The 26,789-nt window shown below is 43.5% G+C and overlaps 1 protein-coding gene across 5 annotated transcripts in view; it reads left to right on the forward strand.

Moving 5' to 3' along the window:
* The window catches only part of PLCB4 (phospholipase C beta 4), a 1,177,624-nt gene that overhangs the window by 886,511 nt on the left and 264,324 nt on the right, over positions 1 to 26,789 (forward strand). For all 5 annotated transcript variants that reach the window (XM_086927702.1, XM_086927703.1, XM_086927699.1 and 2 more), the window contains one exon: positions 23,149 to 23,249. In XM_086927702.1, coding sequence (XP_086783828.1) covers positions 23,149 to 23,249 — 101 coding nt within the window. The remainder of the gene's footprint in view (positions 1 to 23,148; positions 23,250 to 26,789) is intronic.

Genomic DNA, 26,789 nt, shown 5'->3' on the forward strand with positions numbered 1-26,789 from the left:
CTCTCTTGCTTGTGGGTTGGCTGTACGGATCTGCCTTGTTCGCAATCTATTTCAAAATCTTCATTAAACAACTCTGTGGTTTATTTCCTACTTTTGGCTTTACCACTCTAGCTTATGCAGACACCTTTTAGATTCTAAATCTAATCAACCAATTTCTTTTGTCAACTGTGTGACTGCCTGGGTTGGACGTCCTGAAATTTCTCTAAATGATGAGAGACAAGATTGATACTTATCATCGTAGCGACTTTGAATCTTGGTCCTCTGAGATTTGGCCCCAGTAGAGATGATGAGGAATCTGGAAGTGATTAGTTTTCTTCTCAACAGTGTGTGTGTCTCCTTACCTCCTTGAAAACGGATATAAAACAAGGCTTTATGATCTCGGCAGATAACCAATCAGAGATTAGGGCAGGCATGTGAGGTGTTGGAGAAAAAAGTAGATTTACTTAATAAAAGGACTGAATCTCTGTAGGGCTCAGTAGAGGAGCTTAAGGCTAATTTGGGGTCTGCTGAAATGCAAATTCAAGTTCTTCAAAGGGATGGAGACGCCATGAGGAAGAGAATGGGGACACTTTGGAACTATTCACAGAGGAATATTGAAGGTTCTGGAGGGCAAAGAAGGGAGCGACATTAAAACATTTCTTGCAGCACTGTTAAAGGAGTCGTTGAATATGGAGGACCATGTTGAGCTTCTGGAGCAGGATATTCAAAAGGTTCACAGAGATCCTTTTCAAATAAATACTGCTAGGGCTAAACCAAGAAAGATTCTAATTAACTTTCTCACTTACTCATTAAAGGAGAAGATCTTAAACTTAGCCCTGAAAGTAAAATCATTAAAGGGTCCAGACTTTCCATTCGAGGTACGTTCTGATCTATCCAAAGTTACTCCGGATCGCCAATGGAAACTGGGCCAAAGAATGGAGAAATTCAGGTCTTTGGGTGGTACTGTCCAAATGAGATTTCCCGCCTATCTGAAAATTATGTACAATAACAAAATGTACAACATCAGATCTCCAAATGAGGCTGACGATTTGTTAACATCTTTAAGGGACATCTCTCGCGAGAAGGAATGAATCCATTTTGAGCTGAGCTAATGGTTACTTCCATTAATTAATTAATTTCAAGGGGGAAAAAACGAAAAATGGGCTGAAGGGAAAGGAGACGGCACAAAAAGGAAAGAAAAAAAAAGGGAAGAAGAAAGTAAAACAGGATTTATATAATGCACAGTATAACTTAATGATTAAAAGTTAAGGTCATCGCCTTTTTGGGATTAACCCCTTGACCCTATGTCTTGTAAGTCTCACTGTTATTAAAATGTATGGGTCCATAATTATACTCTCACTCTGATTATGGCAGGAGGTAAACTCTGCCCAACTCTGCCCAACTCTTATTTGCTTTTATTCGCTTCTTTTTCTTTTTTATTCTCTTATCGTTTGCTATATAGTTTAGGGTAGGGGAGTAGAGGGAGGTAGCTGGAGGACGTAAATTCTGGTTATACACCAAGCAAGAGTAATTAGAGATGGGTTTCCCAAGGTAGGGGGGGATCACGGGGGTGAAAAGGTAAAAATTCCTCATTTGTCGGTGCTCTTTGTGTACCAAGTACTTTTTAGCTGTATGCAGGATGTGTTCCAGAGGATCAAGCAGCTTTTTTGGGTCGAGACAGGGCCAGATTCAGGGTATGGTAGGAAGCTTTTACAGGCGGGGATGGTAGGGGAAGATATGGTTCCATGACATCGCTTCAACGTCTGTCCTGGAATGTCAATGGCCTGCGTATGAAGGGTAGAAGGGACAGAATGCTCCAATATCTGAGAGACTCCCCGGCGCAGGCCATTGCCATCCAGGAAACGCATCTCCTTAAGTCTGAGACTATCGTCTTACTAAAAAACCAGAGATGGATTGATACTTTTATTTGCACAGATCAAACATCAAATATCAGAGGGCTACTGTTCATATTTAAAAAAACAGCCAAGGCACAAATTTTGGAATGCAGGGAAGACCGTAGCAGGTAGATGGCTTATACTCGGACCCCGTAATTTGGGTCGGAGACTTCAGTATTGTGTTAGACCCTCTGTTAGACAAATCACCAAACTCAAGAGCTACTGTTCCCTCCAAGTCGCGACAACTACTTTTAATAACGATGGCGCAGTTAGGGCTATCTGACATATTGAGGGAAAGGGCTGGGGATCGATTGGGGGTATTGCTTAAAAAACTTAAAGTATAAACACAAGTCTAGAATAGACTATGCTATGTTCAGCTACAGTCTGAAAGACTCAGTTCAAGATATTGTTTACCTGCCATCTCACCTCTCTGACCATTCCGCAATTTCCTTTAATCTGATTCCTACACAGCAACACCTTCATAGTTCTTGGTCTTTCGATCGTACTATCTTGTTAGAGGATGATGAAATCAGCTTTCTCTGTATCGAGACTAAGTACTTCCTCAAGTTAAATCTACATTCAACTAAGGCTTCCATCGTCTGAAAGCCTTCTGACGAGGATGTATTACTAATAGTCCGTGGATCTCTGTTTGCTGCTGCTGCCAGGAGCCCCGCAGGGCATTTGCTTCCGTGTGCCAGGAGCCCCGCTGGGCATTGTAATCACCAGGGGAGCTGCTCACGAAGAGAACGGGACTGCGAGGGCCAGCAGGCTGTGCGTGTTCCAGCCAGCACACCTGCCGCCTCTTCCCGTGTCTCCGCCCCTTGCCTGCCTGCTTGAAAACTCCTCGCGGCCCCCGCTTCGCGGGAGCCGCTCGTGGAGGAGTCCGTGGATCTCTGTTTGCTGCTGCTGCCAGGAGCCCCGCAGGGCATTTGCTTCCGTGTGCCAGGAGCCCCGCTGGGCATTGTAATCACCAGGGGAGCTGCTCACGAAGAGAACGGGACTGCGAGGGCCAGCAGGCTGTGCGTGTTCCAGCCAGCACACCTGCCGCCTCTTCCCGTGTCTCCGCCCCCTCTATCCTCATTTGGCTTAATACCTGAAGTCATTACGCGTCAGCGGGACGCGTTTGCGGGACATCACCCGGGACAAAGCCCGGACTAAGGGCGGACCCTCTTAGGCCCTCATAGGCCAGAGTAGGCCGGGCCGGGCTTACTTTCCTGTTCTTCTGTTGTTTGGTACTGGTTTCTACTTAGCCCTTGCTGCCCAAGACATACCATTTACCTATCATGCCTTCACCAGCTCTGGACAAATCCATAGTGAAACTGGGGGGGTCTAAGATTAGAACCCTGGATACATATTTCCCACGCTCCTTGGCGGAGGAAGAGGGAGATTTGGATACTGCCCTTGCCGAACGCAGGGCTGAGCGCCGACGCTCTATTGAAAATCTGAAACGTAGACCCCTGGTAGACATTGTAGATGGTGGCACATCGCTGATTGCTAGTGAGGAATCTCTTTCACAGGAAGGAGTCCCTCTTTTGCTGAGGGAATGTACTGTTAGTCCCAGTCAGGTACCGGTGCCCCGCCCCTCCCCTACTTTACACAAAAGGGGTTAAACCCATGCAGTCGCGGGGACCTGGGCACTATGTGATACATATAAAGGGGGGTCCCCGTGGAAAAGAAACATATACAACAATTATTCAACAATCAATAAAGCACAAGTTATGTAAACGAATATCAAATTGGCATATATTATTTAATGACCAATAGTTTGTGAATATCAGATGTAATACAAAAATCATGTAAATAAAGGGCCCCAAGGGGGGAGGAAAAAGGAGAGGGAAGGGTAGTGCTCGAGGAAGTGTAAAAAGGTTATAACACAGTATATAGAAGTAACAATACAAATTGGCACAGATTATCAAAGGATAATCAAAATGTAAACGTCCCAAATCAGGACTAAACGATAAGAAACACATATAAACATTGCATTTCAACGGTCACATCTAGTTATTAGAGAATTAAGGGGTGTGCCGGAATGACAAATTGAAAAGAGAACAGTCGACGTTTCGACCCCTATCTATAGGCCAAATGTAGTCCTTTTACGGGGTCTTCATCAGGACGTCAAATTGGGGAAGGAAGGTGGGGCCATTCTGTATAAAGGAATACAAACACGTATTTAGCTACAATTCATGGGGAGGATGAAGATCATCATCCTATCTACAAGTTAGACACAGGTGAAATAACTTGAAATTAATTTACCATGGTTGGAGACCCAGAAGGGTTCAATGCATAAGCGGAGGTCCCACGCTTGACGTCGTGGTCAATCTGAAGGGGTGGACGATTAAATTAATTAGGAGAAACAACAATCTGTAAAAGATGGAAAGATCATACTATTTGGTATCAGCAGTTGACTCAAAAGGCAACAGTTAACCAAAAAATGCATTATATCCAATGATCTATGATGCGATACACCATAGAGACTCCCAAATTGATTAGGCGAGACTGATCTCGGCTACGTGGGGAGTATTGTGATTAAAAGTAGTACCTATTAACAACTGTCCTATGACGCGGTACAACATTGAGACTATCAAATTAGCTAGGAAAGACTGATCTAGGCTACATGGAGGGTATTATGATTTAAAATAGTACCTGTAGGTCGCTGTAGCTAGGACCTGCAGAAAATGATGAATGCGCAGTCAGCTTCTATAATTGATGTACCTTAATTCATCAAGAAGAATAAGACATATTACCAACTGTATAGGTGATTACAAATTACCATCATATGGCAAGTCAGTGAATACTCACAATTAGAGGTGCGTGATTTACCGTTATAAAATCGGCTGAGGCTGTGAGTGGTATAATCTTACAGTGACAATCAAATCCGGTGAAGGTATATTATTTCTTATTTCAACCTAGTGAAAGAGGCGATGTTTTTAAAGGCCAAAGCATGGATTACTACATTGTCATCAATCTCAAAACGGGAGAAAAAAGCTTACTTGCACAGATAATTATGCTCGCACTTGGAGATGCGTGATTACACCGTTATAGAATCGGCTGGGGTCTCAAAGTAACAATCGGATCCGGAAAAGATGTATTCTTTCAACCTGGTGAAAGAGGGACTTTTTAAATGCCAAACACGTATTTCTACATTCTCAATAGACTAAATGGGAAGAAAAAGTCTTACTTGCACAGTCGCTCGCAAGTTCAAAAGGGCAGGTAACAATACGGCGCCTCTCCGTAAAAGCTGAAAAACCATGTGCAGCGTGGAGCACATTCAGATCGGTTTTGAACACAAGTGGTCCGGTTTAATCTATGGGAAAGTTAAACTAGTTAAATGAGAGAGCGTGACTCGTGGGTAAATAGGTTGGCGTCTCCAACCGCTGTTGAAAGTACTTACAAAATGCGGCACCAAAACTGCCTGCTGCTTGCATCCCGAACGCGAACTCCGCAGTCAGAGCTCCGCGGAGTATGGGGCGGAGCTAAACTCCATGTCGGCGAAAATAGAAGAGTTACTATTGGGAGCCTCTAGACTACATCGAGTCCGGTATAAATGTTGGGAAGCTCAAATAAGAGGGAATATTAAAGGCCTCTATGACCTGCTAGTGGCAAAAGCAACTCGAGCAATACCAGCAAAACACACGCAATAGTGCAGCTCTCGTACAAGAGGCTGAAAACTATTTTTCACATTGTTGCATCACGTAAACTACATTTGTTGCAACAATGTGAAAAATAGTTTTCAGCCTCTTGTACGAGAGCTGCACTATTGCGTGTGTTTTGCTGGTATTGCTCGAGTTGCTTTTGCCACTAGCAGGTCATAGAGGCCTTTAATATTCCCTCTTATTTGAGCTTCCCAACATTTATACCGGACTCGATGTAGTCTAGAGGCTCCCAATAGTAACTCTTCTATTTTCGCCGACATGGAGTTTAGCTCCGCCCCATACTCCGCGGAGCTCTGACTGCGGAGTTCGCGTTCGGGATGCAAGCAGCAGGCAGTTTTGGTGCCGCATTTTGTAAGTACTTTCAACAGCGGTTGGAGACGCCAACCTATTTACCCACGAGTCACGCTCTCTCATTTAACTAGTTTAACTTTCCCATAGATTAAACCGGACCACTTGTGTTCAAAACCGATCTGAATGTGCTCCACGCTGCACATGGTTTTTCAGCTTTTACGGAGAGGCGCCGTATTGTTACCTGCCCTTTTGAACTTGCGAGCGACTGTGCAAGTAAGACTTTTTCTTCCCATTTAGTCTATTGAGAATGTAGAAATACGTGTTTGGCATTTAAAAAGTCCCTCTTTCACCAGGTTGAAAGAATACATCTTTTCCGGATCCGATTGTTACTTTGAGACCCCAGCCGATTCTATAACGGTGTAATCACGCATCTCCAAGTGCGAGCATAATTATCTGTGCAAGTAAGCTTTTTTCTCCCGTTTTGAGATTGATGACAATGTAGTAATCCATGCTTTGGCCTTTAAAAACATCGCCTCTTTCACTAGGTTGAAATAAGAAATAATATACCTTCACCGGATTTGATTGTCACTGTAAGATTATACCACTCACAGCCTCAGCCGATTTTATAACGGTAAATCACGCACCTCTAATTGTGAGTATTCACTGACTTGCCATATGATGGTAATTTGTAATCACCTATACAGTTGGTAATATGTCTTATTCTTCTTGATGAATTAAGGTACATCAATTATAGAAGCTGACTGCGCATTCATCATTTTCTGCAGGTCCTAGCTACAGCGACCTACAGGTACTATTTTAAATCATAATACCCTCCATGTAGCCTAGATCAGTCTTTCCTAGCTAATTTGATAGTCTCAATGTTGTACCGCGTCATAGGACAGTTGTTAATAGGTACTACTTTTAATCACAATACTCCCCACGTAGCCGAGATCAGTCTCGCCTAATCAATTTGGGAGTCTCTATGGTGTATCGCATCATAGATCATTGGATATAATGCATTTTTTGGTTAACTGTTGCCTTTTGAGTCAACTGCTGATACCAAATAGTATGATCTTTCCATCTTTTACAGATTGTTGTTTCTCCTAATTAATTTAATCGTCCACCCCTTCAGATTGACCACAACGTCAAGCGTGGGTCCTCCGCTTATGCATTGAACCCTTCTGGGTCTCCAACCATGGTAAATTAATTTCAAGTTATTTCACCTGTGTCTAACTTGTAGATAGGATGATGATCTTCATCCTCCCCATGAATTGTAGCTAAATACGTGTTTGTATTCCTTTATACAGAATGGCCCCACCTTCCTTCCCCAATTTGACGTCCTGATGAAGACCCCGTAAAAGGACTACATTTGGCCTATAGATAGGGGTCGAAACGTCGACTGTTCTCTTTTCAATTTGTCATTCCGGCACACCCCTTAATTCTCTAATAACTAGATGTGACCGTTGAAATGCAATGTTTATATGTGTTTCTTATCGTTTAGTCCTGATTTGGGACGTTTACATTTTGATTATCCTTTGATAATCTGTGCCAATTTGTATTGTTACTTCTATATACTGTGTTATAACCTTTTTACACTTCCTCGAGCACTACCCTTCCCTCTCCTTTTTCCTCCCCCCTTGGGGCCCTTTATTTACATGATTTTTGTATTACATCTGATATTCACAAACTATTGGTCATTAAATAATATATGCCAATTTGATATTTGTTTACATAACTTCAGCCCCTCCCCTAGCCTCTGCTGTACGGCTATTGATCTTATATCCCAACCTACCCTGACTTCTAAATCAAGGAAAGCTAAACCCAAATTAGTTACTGTGGCCGAGCTGCACGGCCCTCCTCCTAATAAGCGTAGAAGGAAGTCGAGGGCAGGTAAGGGTAAATCCAAACTTTCCCATACCGATTTTGGAAAACCTACTAAGTATGTTCCTGTTCCCGGTAAGTCTAATGAAGATACGGGTACTATTCCTCCCCCTATGAATAGCTTGCCTATTTTACTGCCCCCAGTTGTCCCCCAGGGGAACCTAGAATTCTTACTCAGATCTCTGCTACAGCCTATCACCGAGAGTATCAAGAGAGTGGAGATCCGTCTAACTATTCTTGAGGCTACATTAAGTAGTTTGAATTCGCAGGTCAATACCCTTGGAAGACCCCCTGAGACTATGTCCCCCCCCACCTTACCCCCCACCTCACAACCTCCCCCAGCTATTCCACATCCAACTGCGGTGACTTCTGCCACCCCTATTTTGCAACCCCTCATGGCCATACCAGTTCCTCCATGCCATAGTAAAACTATTATTCACCCACTACTACCTGCAGGTATTACCCCCCCTGTTATAAATCCCAATGGGGCTGTAAATGGTGACGGTATTCCACCCCCTTTACCGGAGAAACCTGCCCCTAGAGTTCGGAGACCCGACCTTCCCCCCGAAGCTAACGATCTTATGGTAGTTATGGCCGGGGTTCCTCCCCTGGAGATGGGGGAAGGCGAGAATTTTTTCTCACTAAAAAATCAAGTAATTAAATGGTTGAACTGGAATAGACCTCTTCCTGCATATTTTAATAATGAAATTGTGATGGTAAGGAGGGTACCCTGGCTGGGCAAGACCAGGAAGTCAATAGTTGGGGACTGTATTTTGGTGAGCTTTAGAGACCCAAGGACTGTTCATTACATCTGCTCGGGGTCGAATAGATCATCTGAATCCACCATCCGGACCCTGCCTGTATCTTTTTTTTTCCCCCCTGTACAAATGCATCGTGATCAAGATCAGGACAAATGGACAAGGGTTGCTCGGAGGGGTAGATTTTGTGGGTATCCAGCTCAACCTGTTTTTCAACCACCTATGACACCCTTCCATAATTATAATCGTTTTAATTGTCTGAGTGGCCTTAATGGTGTTGATTGACTGCCCACTGCTGTAGACCCCACTATTTCTTCTGATAAAGAGCCTACGGTATTGCCCGACAGTAGCCCTATTCCCATTCAAGACCTTACAATGTCCCAAACTGCCCCGATAATCCCCGTGACCTATCCAGTATTACTGGACCCTCTACCTGTCAATAATGCTTTAATCACCACGGTACCCGTGCCTATTCAACCCCCCATTTGTTCCCCTGGGCTGAAGTTTGTTACCTGGAATGTTGCAGGGTGGAGCAGGCAATCGGCCTCATTGGGGTGGAAAGAGATCCTCTCGGATTTTGATATTTTATGCTTTCAAGAGACCTGGGCAACTGCTGATATTGAACTCGATGGGTTTGTGTCTTATAACAACCAGGCAATAAGGACAGGTATGGGTAGGGCTAAAGGGGGATTAGTGATTTTTACATCAGTCAAACTCCCACTATGTTTGATTTCCTACCTCCCTGTGGGACACCACTCCCAAATTTTAATATTAGAACATCTTAAGGGCCATGTTTTAGTGGTGGTCAACCACTATAACAATTTGTTTAATGCCTCAGATACCTCGGTGGCAGAGGAGCTGGGTCCTTTTTTGAAGAACCTACGAAACGATGTTAGTAAACCAATTGAGATCATTTGGGGTGGGGATTTTAACCTTCGTACTTGCCCACATTCCTTTTCTAGAACCTGTGGTTTTGATGGAGACAACGGGGAAAACAGAGCACATTTTGTACACTCCCCCCATGGTGACTCCTTTAATTCCCTTGTGCTGAACCTGGATCTTATGATCCACTCCCCGGCCCTAGATGTGGATGGTATGCCTGTTCCAACTTTTGTAGGACCCAACTCGTCCTCTGCCATTGATCACATACTGGTTTCTACGCATTTCACTCCTCATTGTACAGTTCCCGTCGTTACTGATCTGGGAGGTAGTGATCACCAAGCAATCACCATGCTTATTTCTGCATGGGGGCCTAGTGCTAGGAATGATTATTTGGTATTAGAAGATGTTACCCCATGCAGACAGAATGGTTTCCGTATAAAGTGGAAATTGGACAACTCCGATAAACTGCAAGCTAGAATTATTAAAGAGGGGTTTGCTGAAATTTATAATTGCCTTAATCCTGAGGCCCCTAACGGGTGTATTATAACTAATTTTGTGGCACTCGGTGTTGCTGTAAAAAGGTGCCTTACCATTACTAAAGCCCGAATTAGGAACCAAAATGTGGGCTGGTTTGATAGCTTATGTACTCAATCCCTGCGGGAACTCAAGCTGGCCTTAACAAAACACCCGAGAGATAGGGAGGCCGTCAAATTACTTAGGCTCACCTATAAAAGTAATCTTGTACGTAGGAAGCAGGAACTCAGGGAACTTGCCTGGGATGCCGTGAACCAAGCATCGGTACTACGGGACAGTAGGCTGTTTTGGTCTACGGTTAATAGTCCTTTCCTTGCCAATGAAGAGTTTCCCAAACTATCAGCGCAGGTTAGCGAAGCCAATTGGGTCTCCCATTTTTCTGGTATTTTTAATCCACCCGGGGGAGACTCTGACGGTCCTACTATCCCTATGTCTGAGACTAGGATACCTTTGGATATTACCCTATCAGAGGTGGTTATCTCCCTAAGCCAGAGTAAAGGTGGAAAGGCACCGGGACCCGATGGGGTACCGGTAGATCTGTACAAATCTAACCCCAGTCTCTGGTGCCCACTCCTGACCCAGGTGTTTAATGCATCAGTCCTGGAGAACACCCCTCCTACTTGGAGTGAATCCCTAATTCTACCTATTTACAAGAAGGGAGATAGAGGCGAGGCTAAGAACTATCGCCCTATCTCCCTTCTCGATTCCTCCCTGAAGATTATGAGCAGGGTTCTCCTTATAAGGCTCGAGGAGTGGGTTGAAGAAAATAATATCATGGCTGAATCCCAATTTGGTTTTCGCAAAAGGCTTAGGGACTACGGAGCAGTGCCTTAACCTTGACCTCCTCATAGGGAAATATACGAGAGCGAAACAAGGGTCCCTCTTTCTCTGTTTTGCCGATCTTTCGAGCTCCTTTGACCTTGTGGACCATGAACTATTGGCCATGGGCGCCCCCCCGGCAATCATTCACTTTCTGGCTCGTCTCTATAATAAGCTGTCGGCCCAGATACGTTTTGGTCCGTCGGGTGAATGTACCGAGAAAATCAGGGTTAAGTCAGGCATAAGGCAGGGCTGTGTACTGGCCCCCCTGCTATTTTCCCTCTTTATCAATTCCATCGAATCTGAACTCAAAAAGGTCCAGGCGGATTCCCCTCAAGTTGGTGGACTTCCCGTACCAGTTCTCCTTTATGCCGACGATACGGTGCTCCTTTCAGGTACTCCAAATGGGCTACAGAAACTTATGAATACTTTTTATGATTTTATTAATGCGAGGAAATTGAAAATAAATAACACCAAGACTTTTATTATGGCCTGTGGTAAACGGATGAAATCTGTTATGCCGTTCCATTTTAACAATCATACTATTGAGGTAGTGGATAGGTTCTGCTACCTCGGTGTTACCTTTAACAACAAGGGGACATGGTCCCAGGAGATCTCAAATGTTAATGGTAGAATGGCCAAAAGCTCATCTGGTATTTTTCGATTCGCTGCATAGCTAGGAAGCCGCCGTATACCTGATATGGTAGACATTTACAGGCATAGATGTGCGTCTATTGCTCTGTACGGTTCTGGTATATGGGGCTATAGTCAGCATAGGACACTGCAAAATACCGAGAATGGGTTCCTTAGAAGATTGCTTTGCCTTCCTCCCTCAGCACCTACTGTACTGTGCCATAGCGAAGTCTGTTTAAACTATCTGACTGATCTTATGGGATTAAGACCCCTCATGGTATGGAGGTCAATATGGGCTAAAGAAGAGACTACTTTTTCTAGGAAGATTATCACTGATTGTTTGAAGTTGGACAAAGTCCTTAAGATTCCCTGGCTAAGCTATGTCTCTTATACTTATGACAAGGTATTTAATTTTGATATCATTAAGGATCCCTATTGTGCCGTTACTGTATTGAAAAAGGAACTTAAAGATGTTTTCATCCAAACTAAGTCTGATATGCGCAGGGTAAAGTGTGCTACCATGTCTACCTATGTATTTTATCACACCACTAAATCTGAAGGAAAGGGCATGCCTATGTACTTAAAATTCATAACCAAGCAGTCCCATCAGTTTGTTCTGACACGTCTCAGACTTGGTATAGTACATAATTTAGTTGCCTTCCCTGAGATGAAAGTTCCTAGCCATTCCCCCTGTCCTTGCGATGGTCAGACTAGGCAAAGTACTCGGCACTTTATGCTTATTTGTCCACTCTATATGCATCTTCGCCGTCTCTATCTCAGACCTATGTTTTTAAGATTATCAGTGTATACTATTACCCAAGCCATGGAATTATTATTTGCACTTGACTCTGCAGACACCTGTTTTTTTACTGCTACTTTTTTACTCAAAGCCATTTCTCATAGGAAAAGTCTGGTGTTTTAAATCTTCCTAAATTCTTCATTTCTGAGCTACTGTTTTATTATAATGTTTGTATTGTGTTTTATTGTACGCTTTTGTGATTGTTTTTAATAGTCGAATAAAGCTTGAAAATTGAATTGAATTGAATACTAATAGAGCCTCCCATAGAAGGAAGAAATTTAGGGATGCCATCAAGGGCCTAGAAGTAGAGATGAATATCATTGAGAAGAAAGTAGGTACTCACATTGACTCTAGTGAGGATCGTAAAAAATTAGACTCTCTCAAAAAACAACTCGAATCTACTCTGCAAGAAAGAATGGCCCGAAAAGGAGAAGTAAGTAAAATCTCCCATTTCGAATTTGGAGAGGCAGCTGGCAAGTTACTCACCTGGAAAACAAAATCTGACCAGATGCGAAATTACATAAGTAAGCTCATGGTAGAGGGTGAGACCTCTCCCGCCTATCCAATTTGAATATCGGTAATGCATTTCGGGATTTCTTCCAATTGATATATAAGGAAGATATCATTGTGGATACTGTAAAGAGGAAAACTTGGCTAGATGGGGTCTCCTTACCTAAAATTTAAAATGACCAGAAGTTAGGATTGGGGCTTTTGATCACTGATGAGGAAGTTAGCAAGGCTATCTCTCAGTCCAAACGAGGGAAGGCCGCTGGCCCAGACGGTTTACCAGGAGAGCTGTACCACCTACTATTTTGGTGAAAATCTTTAATAATATTCTTATTAAGGGTGACGATCCTCCAAGTTCATGGAGTGAGGCCACAGTAGTGCTGATCCTTAAACCTGGTAAGGATCCGACTGATTGCGGGTCGTATCGCCCCATTTCACTCCTCAACAGTGATTATAAAATCTTTGCTACCATCTTGTCAAATTGGTTGGGGGGTGTTGCTGGTACCACTATTCACCCAGATCAAAAGGGTTTCATCAAAGGGCGCCAATTAGCGGATCTTACGTATGATTTGGTCGGCGCTATTGATATGGCATCCACCTTTTCACTTCCGTTGGCCGTCCTAACCTTCGATGCAACCAAAGCCTTTGACAAGGTTAATTGGGCATACCTGTCTGAGGTTATGATGAAATTCAATCTAGGAGATAGATTCTGCCGAGCCATTGAACTCTTGTACAAGGCCCCGACTGCCAGACTGTTAGTAAACAGCTCTCTGACAGAGATATTTAAGACCACAAGGGGTACAAGGCAGGGCTGCCCGCTTTCCCCTCTCCTTTTTAATCTTTACATCGAACCATTTGAACAGGTTCTTAGGTAAGATCTTAACATCGCTCCCTTTAAATTCGGAGGATGGGAAAAGCGGGTGGTCCTATATGCGGATGATATCCTAATTTTTACGGCTGATCCCGACTTAGCCTTCCCAACAGTTATCAACCGGGCGGTGGAATTAGGTAAGTTCTCAGGCTATGAAATAACCGGCAATAAAACTGAAATCATGGCCTGGAATATTCCCAATTCACAACTTAGTATAGGATCCTCTTTGCGTTACTTGGGGATTAGAATTACGCAAGAGGTTGGGAAGATTCCTGAACACAATCTAGTTCGGGTGTTCAGGGAGTGTCAAAAGCAGATGAAATCTTGGGCTCTTCTCCCCTTATCCATTCTGGGGAGGATTAATATAGTAAAGATGTCCATCCTGCCTAAACTTACATTCCTCTTTAATTCTATCCCTTTGGCTTTTGACACCAAACAAATAGAGAAATGCCAACGGGAAGTAAACTCCTTCATCTGGATATATAAAGGACCAGACTGGCGTGGAAAAAGCTCAGGAGGAGGAGGGAAAAAGGAGGTTTGGCATTGCCAGACCTACAATACTATGCATGGGCTTTTCAGCTCTCGCTCTCGCTCTCGAGAATGCTCCTAAAGGTACCCACTAATACATCAGGTGGAGAAATGTTTCGGGCCATGTAAAAGGGAGAAGGCCTGCCAGAGGAAAGTTTCTTGTTTAAATTTGGGGACTAAAAAATTCTTCAAAACAATTAAATTAAAAGTCCTCAATTCGTTAGCCAGAAGTTGGGTAATTATAAGAAGGAAAGTTGGGCTTAGTTACATCTGAAATTTTGCACCAATATGGGACTCCCCAGGTACGCCATCATGCTTTCAGGATAATTTGATCATTCCGGTGAGGGACTCGAGCATTTATAAGTGGGGAGACCTGTTAGGAGGGCGCTCTATCCTGTCCTGGGAAGATCTACGGGGGTTAGTGGGCCCAGGACTATCCAGGTTCAAATATATTCAGTTGAAGAGCTGGGCTCAGGCACAGTCTAGGCAGGATACTCTTCTGGGGAAGGATAGTAATATTGAGGAACTCCTAGTGGCGAGGCCCTGGGGTAGGAAGGAGGTTGCATTGTGGTACTGGGCAATCGAGGAAGAGGCAGATGGTGACTTCAAACTTGCCGATGAGTTATGGGGAGATCAGCTAAATTTTCAGTGTATGCAGGTGTGGATGGACTCATTTAGTTTGCTGCATAAAATAGTAAAACCTGCCTGGCTGAAACGAAACCATCTTTTTACAGTGCATAGGGCGTATTTTTCTCCTCTAAAATTATTGAAATTTCAGCCTGGGAAAGTATGCAACAAGTGTGGCCTTCCAGAAGAATCGGATGTCCATATGTTCAAAGATTCCCCTGTAATCAGCCCCTTCTGGTATGAGGTGAAGAAGACTCTGGATTCCATTTTGAAGATCTCAGTGGCTATCACTCTCCCTTTAATCATTTTTGGCCTCGATGACAACGTCACTGGCCAAGCTAGATCTTTCCTTTTCTACGCAATCCTCATGGCCAGAAGAGAAATATGTAAATTCTGGGTAGACCGTGTTGCTCCATCCCACTCAGGCTGGCTGACCTCGTTCTATGATATATCTAGGGTGGACTTGGCTAGATCCTGTAGTAAGAAAAAGCTTGCATTTTGGGATCTTCTGGTATGTTAGAAATAGGATGTCTAGGGTTTTTCTTTTTTTTTTCCCCGGGTCCTATGATTATGCCTTTTTCCAGCTCCATGGACCAGTACCTCAGGTCTCTTCGGCAAACAGTATGGTCCGACAGGTTGAAAAATACCTCGGTGGAGTGAATTCTTCTACCCTCTGTCTCTGGATGTTCCTTCCGCCTGTCATCTAATCGTGTCTCGGTCCGGGTTAACATTCATACAAAGACCCCTGAACTTGTTCAGAAAAGACACGCATGGTGGTCGGCGCTTTTCCTAAGTGGGCTAAGGCAAATGAGGACAAAAAAAAGAAAGTAAACAGTGTGTGTGTCAGTATCTGTTGTTAACAAAAAAAGGTTAAAATGGGATTAGAGCCTGCCCATTCGTTACCATTACTTACCATTGATTGGCTTTAATGTCAGTCTTGTTTCCTTGCTTCTTATTAGTCAGCACCTCCTTCTTGACTCCAGGTTCCTCCTGAGACTTTGTGTTTGTCGTGCCGTGGAGCAGGGACCAAGTACAGTTTCCTGTCAGAAGCCAGTGCCTTTGACTGGGTGCAGGCTTCTGCAGCTACTAAAAATACACTTTTTTACATGCACTCTTATTAAGTGTATGCGTCTGCAGTCTCCTTGCCTTACACCTACGCTGTTTTTACTCCCCCCTCGTGTTCCATTCCCCCAACATCCTCCCACTGTCCGCTGTTTCTTTTCCCTACCCTCTTCCTGCAAACCGTTGTTTCTTTTCTACTCCACGATCTCCTCCAACTGTCCATAGTTTCTTTCCAACTTCTGCCCTCCTCCTACTGTCCACTGTTTCTTTTCCACCCACTGCTCTACTCCTACTGTCCGTTGTTTATTTTGGAACCCTCTAGGCCTCCTGCCGCTCTCTGTTGTTTCTTTCCCACCACCGCCCTCCTCCCGCAGTCTGCGGTTGAAGCTCCCTCCCTTGCGCCTCCCTTGTGTTGATTCACCCCATGCTGTCTTTACACATATTGCAAAGCAGCACGGGCTGTTGTGCAACATGGATTTACAGAATAAAGTGCGGTGATGCAGTCATGCTGGCCAAGTCATTGCGCCTTTTTTTACTTTAAGCCATGTGGCACAGCAGCTTGCTCTGCTGTGTAACATGTCTAATGAAAACATTGATATATTTTATTTTATTTATTTATTTATACATTTTTGTATAGCGCAAACATGACCCCGAAGGGTATCAGAGCGCTTCACATGTTGGAAGGGAAGAACATATTTTGCTAACACCATAAAATACCAAGATGAAAACAAACATTACTTAATAGGGTATAACAGACAACCCTTAGCTTTACTGTTGATAGACCAAAAGAATGTAGTCAGAGGGTCATTGAGAAAGCAGATGAGCCCTGACCATTTAAGGTAAGAACTTGTTTATTAGGATTATTTTTACTTGATGTTTGAAGGTAGCAGTGGATGGGATTCTGTGGACCTCTGGTGGGAGAGAGTTCCAGATGTTCGGTGCCGAACCAGAGAAGGCTCTGATACTCGTTCTCTTTTTGCAAAAGGTCTGGGGTTTCAATAGGAGAGAATTTGCATTTCTTGGTGGTCTACCCCCTCCAGACAGTTCTAGTTTTTGAGCCAGGTAAACAGGGGTTTTGAAATGGAGGGCTTTGTGAGTCAAGCAGGCAATCTTCAGCTGTATTCTTGCTTCGTAAGGTAACCAGTTTAGAGATCTTAGGGTTGGAGATATGTGAGCATTTCTCTTTGTACCAGTAATCAATCTGGCAGCGGCATTCAAGGAAGCCCTGAGTGGAGCCACAGTATATTTGGGGAGGCCACAGAGCGTAGCGCTACCATAATCTAGCATCAACAGGACAAGCGCTTGAACCACCTGTTTGAAGTCCTCTTGTGGAAAGAATGGTTTTAGATTTCTAAGATTTTCATTTGGTAGTTAGCACCCTTGCACATCTTACTAATATGATTCGTCATGTTCAAGTGCATGTCAAGGGTGATTCCGAGAGATTTACCGGAATCAATGATGAGATGGGTGCAGTTGAAGGCAGTGAGGTGTTTCATCCAGAGGTCTATTTTGGGGGAGTGATTAGGAGGAGGTATAAGAACTAATTCTGTTTTGGCGGTATTGAGCAGAAGGTGTTTTCAGTTAGACAACTTCGGGTATTCGTCAGGGTAGAGTTGAGTGAAGTGAAGTCTTCAGAGGAGGTGATTTTCAGGTAAAGTTGAATGTCATCCGCATACATATGAAAAAAAATATTCATGGAGTTTAGTGTATTCGCTAAAGGTTCCAGAAAAATATTAAAGAGGATGGGAGAAAGAGCTGACCCTTGAGGACCCCCATGAAGACTGTAGAAGGTTGAGATAGGGATTGATTTATCTCAACTCTTTGGGATCTATTGTGTAGGAAGGACGAGAACCATTGCAATACCAGACCGGAAAGGCCCATCCTTTTTTCCAGAATTTGCTAAGAAGTTGTTGTGATTAACTGTGTTGAATGAGGAAGAAAGGTCAAGGAGTATAAGGGGCAGGATTAGTTTTGGTCAAGCATTTTTAAAATGTCATCCATAATGTGAGTGAGCACCAATTCAGTTCTGTGACCGCTCCGAAAACCAGATTGATGATGATCCAAGAGTTTGCAATTCTCAATGTGCTTGCAAAGTTGTGATTACACACATTTTTCTAGGAGCTTAGCCAGAGTGGGGATGCTGGAAGTGGAGGAGTGTGGCTAAATGGTTAGAGCGGCAGACCCTGATGCAGAGTTCTGGCCCGGGACCAGGGTTTAATTCCCACCTCGGCGGGTCTTGGGCTCAATTTCCTCGGACCTGACAATTCTCGCCTCGGTGCCTATTCTAATCATGGGCCCCACGCTGCAACTCTGGGCAATAGCTTGCTTAACCTCCACACTGGCCCCAACAGCGCTAGGATGCCTGGCTTCACCCTGGGGGTGCCCAGGAGTGGACACTTCACAGGGAAACAACAGGTGCGAGAAAAAATCCTAGGACATCTAAGAATATGAGTGAACAATCCGGTCAGACCAGTGATCAAGAAGGAATAATCAAAAAATTAACAAATTTGTATAAAAAATATGTTTTAATCAATATAATTAAAAATCATACTGTGAATGACCAAAGGGCCAAACCATATGATAGGTATAAAAAATTCCTTGATTACATACAGTTCTAATAAACAATTAGCATAAAACTCATAAACAACACTGTGAAATTTATCGACAGAAACATATATGTAGTGACATGGGTAATGAAAAAAAGCATAAAAACTCGACGCGCGTTTCGGCAGAGGACCGCCTTCTTCAGGAGACACAGATTAAATCCTGAAATACATTCATAAAGGAAGAATAGAAAATATGTTATCTATACATTCATGATTTTGTGTCAACATATCAGTGAAAATATAACAAATTTGTTAATTTTTTGATTATTCCTTCTTGATCACTGGTCTGACCGGATTGTTCACTCATATTCTTAGATTTCCTAGGATTTTTTCTCGCACCTGTTGCTACCCTGCCCTAGGAGTCTATAGATCTTTACTACCAAGGGGGTCCTTGTTATTTTCACCACTTCACAGGGAAAGCCAGGAAGGGTTCCACATCGGTATGAGTAATCGCCCCAGGAAACCGCTTGGTGGCAGTGCGCTCTACAAATACCTTGACATTTACATTTGGAGATGGGGCGAAAGTCGTAGAGATGAGTTCAGTCTATATTAGTTATTTTTTAGAATGGGTGATACCTGAGCTGCTTTTAGACATTCGGGGATCTTGCCTTGTGATAAAGAAGCATTGACAATCTTTTTCCAAAGGGGGATGAAGGCATCCTTGATTTCTTTGAAGACAGTCAGTGGAAACAGGTCGCTGAAATGATTAGAAGGGTTGATAACTAAGCAGAGTTTTGTAGATGTCTTTTTCACTGAGAGGAGTGAAAGAATCCCAAGTGGCCTTGTTCTTGGTGCTAAGACTAAGTGGCTTTTGCCTCTCCGAGAGAGCAGGAGGATCTCATATGACGGAAGAAGGGCCCTCTTAGATTCAAGGTCAATACCGATGAGTTTATTTTTCTCCATAAAGAAAGCAGCAAGATCTTCGCATGAAGGAGAGTCGTCTCCTGATTCAAGATGGTTGGGTGCTTTTGCAGATTGATGTTTGACAATTTCAGAACGTTTCTTGGGGCGATTTAAGGCTTGAATAAGTTGGGATCCGAAGAAATCGGCCTTAGCAGTTTGGATTTTTTTATTATAGAAGCTCCTTACCAATGTAAGGACTTTTAGGTGATCCAAGGAAGGTTTGGATCTCCAGAAATGTTCAGCTGCCCTTAGGTTGCGGTGTTCAGAGTTTAGGTTGTTGTTGAACCAGGGTTTGGAGAATTTGAAGGAGGCATTTCATTGTTGTAGAGGTGCTATGGAATCCATGAAACCAGAGATAGTGGAGTAATAGAATTCATTGAGATCATGTACATCTGACATGTCATATTGGGAAGACGAGCCATATTTACATTCAATTGCTAGACCTTCCGTGTTAATATTCTTGAGGTTCCTTTTCAATTGTTTGGTTTTCTTCGTTGATCTCTTTTCCGGATCACCTCCCTGTTAATAAAGAATAAGATGCTGTAATGGTCGGACCGATCACAAGTGGTAATGTCTTCCAGTGTGATGATATTACCTTTTGAGATGATGATGTCCAGAAATTATCCTGTGTTGTGAATTGGACGGTCACAGAATTGGGTAAGTTCCAGATCCGATAAGAATGAATTTAGGAAGAATAACGCTTGGTCCTTTGGGTTAGACCAGTGAAGGTTGAAATCACAGAGGTAGATTTGGTACACTGAGGGGTCGTCGTTGGAGGAGATGATTTCCATTAGTTGTTAAATGAAGAGGAGGTTATCACCAGGAGGGTGGTAGAAAGTATGAAGTTTGCACACCAGGAGGTGATTACTAGAGATGTTGAGGCAAAGGTATTCAACTGCGGATGAGGTGGAGGTCGCTATGAGGGAAATGTATTCCGGTTTATACAACCTAGTCCACCGTCCTGCTTCTTAGATCTGTCTTGACGGATTATGTCATGACTAGGAGACACTTAGAGGTCTAAGATAGGGCTGGAAAAGGGATTTAGCCACGTTTCCGTGAGGATGATGATATCTAGCTCATTGTTTTGGATGAGGTCAAAGATATCCGAAGCATGTTTATTGGCTGATCTGCAGTTGAGTAGTGCACATTTCAGTCGTTCAGGCGTGTGTGTGGTGTAGGGGTCTGAGTGATGTACACTTGCTTGAGGTTATCACTATTTATGACTTTATGGTTGTTAGAGGGTTTCCTGTGTGGGTTGACACGAATGGCTTGAATTTGGGCCGTCGTAATCTTGTCAGTGTCTAGAGTGATAGAGTAAGAAAGTAGTAGATCCTCAATATCACTGGTCGCAAGATCAACCTTCATTCTTCTAGGGCAGGAGGGGGCATTATTGAGGGGTAGTATTTTAGAGATAAGGTGCGATGAGTGATGATCAAGGTCAGTGGGTGCACTAGCTAGCGTGAATTGTGGGCAGCTTTCCTAAGGAAATAAGAGAACTGAGCAGGGGTAAATGGTCAAGTGATAGGGCTTTCGGTTCATAGAGTTTGTGCGAGAAAAGGTGCAGTTGGAGAGATATCTGGTCCAGACGCACAACCAGGTCTGAGTGTTGGTTCGTGGATAGAAGCTGAGAGGAGAGATCCGGGGGAGAGGAGGGGCCACGAGAGATGTCTGGAACACAGAAGTCGAGGGCCACATAACTATGTGTAAACATATGAAATGCAAGTGAATAGCATCGCATTTCCTACAAATTTCCAACTGCTGGAGAAAAGTTTTTTTAGTGGAAGAAGAACATTAGATAGATGCCCCAATCTTCTTAGAGCTTGGATAGTAATAGATTAAGGCCCACATGCATCATTGTTTCATTTTGCACTTCCTAATTTGCGATTTTTAGGGAATCGCAAATTAGGAAATTCAAAATGGGATGCATGTACATTTTCTCAAAATATTTGAGAATCGGTAAAAATCGCAATTTTTACCGATTCTCAAATATTATGCGATTAGCACAGTGCGAGTTCGCAATTCCCATTCATTCCTATGGGCTAAAATGCCCATAGGAATGAATGGGAATTGCGAATTTGCACTTTGCTAATCGCAAATCCTGATTGCATTTCAAGGGTGGAGAGGGGGGTTCAAATGACCCCCCCCCCCTGCACCCATGAAATGTTGTTTTCGCATCATGTTGCACACACACATGTCCTAAGGACATGTGTGTCCGTAACATGAATGTGTAAAAAATGCTTTTGCAGCGTTGTTAACACTTTTTGCAAATTTACCGAGTGGTTCAACCACTCGGTAAATATGAGACCCTAATTGCGAATTCGAAATTATAAAAGTAATCATGCATTGCTTTTAAGAAATCGCAAATTTGTGATTTCTTAAAAGCAATCGCATTTTTAGAAATCGCAAAAATGTGCGATTTCTAAAAATGCTTGATGCATTCCAAAAAGCATTTTTGGAATCGCAAACGGCCGATTTTAAGGAATCGCACCGTTTGCGACTCCAAAAATGCTTGAATCATGTGCCCCAAAATGCTTTACGCATCCTCAAAGTGAAATCAAACAAAGTTTGGGAATGTTTTTCTGTCTGAGGCATCACTAAGAAAGTCATTTCACAATTGTGACTCCAATTTAAATGTTTCTCAGTGCATTAGAATATGTGTCATAACACTAAGATGAACATGAATTTTACAAGAGTAAGATAAATCTACTTGTGGACCTCATTCACAAAGATTTTTTTCATGATTAAGCTTGTCGTTTTGAGTTTGTCGCCCATAACACTGAAGTGAGATAACTGCTAACAGAAAGATCTTTGTGAATGTGGTCCTTAGATCTGATGAATTACCAGGATTAAGATGTGCCAGATAAAAAGATTTGTGAATTAGGCCTAGTGCCTTTGTGTATGCATTTGTGGTTGGTTAGCATTTGCTTCACAGTTAGATTTGCTAGAACGTATAACCCTGAGAGGTAATGTGACCACCTCACTCCAGGTCATTATTTATACTCTCTCTCCAGTCTTGAATTTTTCCCTTACAAATCATTGGTTTCAAGTGTGTTAGTCTAATAAGTTGAATGGAAGATAAGCAAGATTATAACACCCTGAAAGCACTAGCTCATCACATTCCTCGAAAGAAAATAATGTCCATAATGAGTGAGGTGGTTACCCTACTCAGAGGCCCCATGTTGTACGTTGTATTCCTGAAATGGAGAACTGATATTTTTCTGGAATGAGGACTGTGGTTATGAAGACAGTGATTTGCAATGAAAGCCAGGTGCTGAGAGTGCTGGGTCTGTGAATGCATTTGGGCTTCATGCTAAGTGTCCCTTGAGACCTGAAGCTCTGTGAATTACCCACAAGTCTCTTGCTGGAACAGATCCCGCCATTCTCCACAGCATCATTCAGTCCTACCGACCGAACAGAAGTCTTCGCTCCGAGACTATGAACCTTGTCACTATCCCCACGATCAGGAAAGCCAGAAGCGGGGGTCGGCAATTCTCATTCAACGCGGCCAAGCTGTGGAACTCCCTCCCTCCCCATCTACGTAAAGAAACCAACCACCTAGCCTTCTGTAAACTGCTAAATACTTTGCTATTCCCTTAGTTGGTGAAACTCCCTACTACTACTGCTGCTACCAGCACTGGGATGCCTCCGGGTAGCCATGCGCCAAACAAATGTCTTTTCATTCATTCATTCATTCACCTGAGGAAGGATCTCAAAGACTACCAATGCAAAAGTTACCATGGTTAGTAACTTGGGCCCTAATGGGAATTATATTTGTAGTGTGTACAGCACCAAATATTCGCTCCGTGATTATCTTTGAGCAATCATAGGCATAAGTGTGGACCTATATGCGTTGACGGTTCCTGAAAAATAAATGTATTCCAATTCAAGCAAACTCATTTTGACTTTCTTTGTAATATTAGCCGACCTGGAGGAAGAGGCGCACCCAGAATACAAGTTTGGAGCAGAACTTTCAGCAGATGATCTAAGTCAAAAGGAAGCTGCTGCAAACAGTGTTAAAAAGGTATGGATGGTCAAATAACTGCCTCTCGTCTGTTATTTGATGAACACCGATAGGAGAGGGAATTTATATACTATAAATATTCGCATTTCTAGTAAAGCATGTAAAGCTTCTACCTAGCAATGTTGATGTAGCATGAACTAGGATCAATACAACTAGTGGACAAAGTGATTTCATTCATAAAATAGAGTAATATTCATTACTTAAATTATAAGGAGCACTCTCACAGAGCTGAAGTGTGTTTAAAGGTATGCTATTGCAGTACAGATTATTGTAATTAGTTTTGTAGATTTAAATCCAGGTTTAAGTTATTGGGAGGGCCAAGTACACGTTTTTAAAATGCTAGTGGTTCAATGTGCCAGTATTGCTTTTAATGATTCTTATAGATTGTCTAGGGCACTTATCGATTTAAGAAAACGGATGAATTTGCGGCAGCTTAGATTTCCCATCAAACCTTTTCACTTTTAGCTGTGATTTTCTTCATTCACTGAAAGCACTCACCTCTGATAAAGAACCACATGCGCTGTGTTTACAGGTGACCTTTGGAAATTATTATGACAAAGTTGTACTGGTTGCCGTCTACTCTGATAGTTATATATAGTTATGTTTTTGCAGACAGAAGGTTATGTTTATATAGGCTCCCAGGCCCTTATATGTTGAATAGAGAGGAATGGATGGGGTTCTTTGCACTTGGATCCCAGGCCAGTGGCAATGTTGGAAATATCCACTGGAGCTAGTTGGGTTTCATAAGTTAAAGAAGAATTGACTTCACATAGTGATAATTTGAAGAGTTTCCCCTCTTCTCCCTGACTTCTAAATTCTCTCAGAGGGGTCCCCTTTTTGCATTAGAGTTTCACAGAGAAGCTTTCTATTTTTCCTAGTTCCAGTTAAGGACACTTGAATTTGAAAGGGTTCCCTAGTGTCCGAGTTAGGCCACTATTCTCCAGTGTTCAAAGTCCTTTACCAGAGTTGACACAATTTCTAAATGGACCCTAAATACTATGCTCCATTTACCGATGAAAGAAGATAACTTCCCATTTAGTGTGAAGAATACATCTTTGGAGAAAATGTCTTCTTATCCCATGAAGATTCTTATGGCTCAGTAGGAAAACTTGTGAAGCTATCGAGAAGGAGCAGCCTCTTATCTCCATCCTTCATGCTGCTCTCGATCCATTGCTCCCAGAAAACTATTGTCCTATCTCGCTTCTGCCAAGTCTGACTAAAGTATGCGAGAAAGCGGTAACATTCCAACTTACCAACTTTGTTGAGGGGGCTGGTTTGCTTCATCCGGTGCAGTCTGGTTTCCGCGCTTCTTATAGCACGGAATCTGCATTGCTAGAGGTCACAGAATAGATTTGGGAGTGTCTGGATGCCGGCGGGAGAGCAGCATTGGTATTGCTTGATCTCTTGGCGGCGTTTGACACGGTGCCTCACGCCATGCTCCTTGATCGCTTATCTGAAATAGGAATCTCTGGGACGGTTTTGCAATGGATCAACTCTTTCTTGGAAGGAAGGCTGCAGCAGGTATGGCTCCCTCCGTGTGCCTCTGTGCCCATGAGTGTATCCACTGGGGTACCGCAGGGGTCATCGCTTAGCCCTCTTTTATTTAACATCTACGTGACTCCGTTGATTTTCCTGGCGGAGTCATTGGGGGCTAAGGTGATGGCCTATGCTGATAATACCCAGCTGCTGTTTACCTGGATCAAGAAGGATGACTCGGTTACGAGACCCCATCAGTGCTTTATCGTCGGTCTTTCATTGGCTGGCCCATGCGCAGCTAAAATGTAACGAAGGAAAGTCGGAAGTACTGCTGTTTGGTTCTTTTGCACCGGATTTCAGAGGGAGATTCTGGCCTTCGGGCTTTCCAGGCCTGACTGAGAATAACGGTGCCTCCAAAAACCTTGGCGTCTAGTTCAATGAGAATCTGAATTTTGTGACGCATGTAAAAAAACTGTCCGGCACCTGTCTGAAAAGTTTGAGAAAGTTTCTTCCTCTGTTGCCGAGTACGGCCAGAGAGACAGTTGTTCGTGCACTGATTCTTTCTCGCTTGGATTACGCCAACGCCCTCCTAGTAGGCAGCCCAGGTTTCCTTGTGAAGAAATTACAAGTGGTACAAAACTCGGCTGCCAGACTTCTTGGGGGGTTGTCATCCAGGCACAGTGTGTGGGCGCATCTACGGTCATAACACTGGCTTCCTGTCGAAACCCGCCTGAAATTTAAAATGCTGTCAATTGTGCAACGGGCCCTTTACGGTCTCGCCCCATCTATTTGCAGAAGAGACTTGCTTTTTACATACCAGGGAGACAGTTGTGTTTGTCTTCTCAGCTGCTGATGCAGACAAGGAAGTTTAAGCGTTAGCGACTGGGGGGAAACTCCTTTGTGCGCAAAGCTTGTTTGGCCTGGAATGCGTCACCCTTGGCTTTGAGGGCCACCCAGGATCCTCCTCTGTTTAGGAAAGCCTTAAAAACCCAACTGTTTTAATTGGTTAATTGTGCATTTTTTTTGCCTTTTTGCTGTAAGCGCCGGGTCACTTCGGAGTAGCTGTGCGCTGTACAAACTAAAATAACAAAACATAACATAACATTTAGGGAAAACTGTCCAATACTCCGTTTCTTTGGTATACAAAATCCACATCTGTGGTGTAAAAGTGATGGTGATGGAGTATGAGAATAGAAGTCTGAGTTCCCAGATCTAAAATGTATGCACCTAAAATGCCCTTTCATGCAATTTCCTGAGGTCCTGTATCTAGACCCATAGAGAACTATCATGGGGAGATACAGAAGCCAGCCTCAATAACAAACCTAAGTACTAAAAATTTGTTTTTCTGCAATAAGTTGTACTTTTGAAATCTTGATGAGCTGATAAATTTCAAAGTTCCTGTGTACAAGGGATATATTATTTTCTAGCCTGAGTGCTCTGGAATATCTATGGGTAACTGAGCACTATAAAAATCATAAAAGCCCAAACTTAGGGGGTCATTAGGATGGCGGATGGACCTGCGTCCGTCCGCCACCAGTGAGGATGAGGGACCGTCCGCATGTGCAGCGGCGGTCCCTCCATGCAAATTAGGATGTGACCGCCACCCTGGTGGTTACATCCTGTTCCTTTAACCTTACGGCGGGTACTGCTTGAAACAGCACCCGCCGCAAGGTTAAAAATGCATGTTTAACATTTACATGCACAAAGCGGCAGGCACCGCGTGGTGCCTGCCGCTCTGTGCATGTAAATGCTGGGGGGTACCATAGGTACCCCGCATGTGCACCCCCCACCCCCGACACCCTGGGGGCCCGCAACGGGCCCCCAAACACCACAGACCACATGCTTTTCCACGGCGGAAAACCCACCGTGGAAAAGCATGTTTCCACTTGAATCCTAATATGGCTGGCGGTGTCTGATAGACACCGTCACCATATTAGAGCTTTTCCACCGCGGGACCGCAGCAGAAAAGCTGCGGGCGGTCTTCACGTCCACAGATGAACACCCTGCCATCCTAATCTGGCGGGGGGTCTTTGCAATCACCGCAGCGGTGAATCCGCATCCTCC

This window comes from Lissotriton vulgaris, chromosome 6 (genome assembly GCF_964263255.1).
Source record: "Lissotriton vulgaris chromosome 6, aLisVul1.2, whole genome shotgun sequence".
Lineage (NCBI taxonomy): Eukaryota > Metazoa > Chordata > Amphibia > Caudata > Salamandridae > Lissotriton > Lissotriton vulgaris.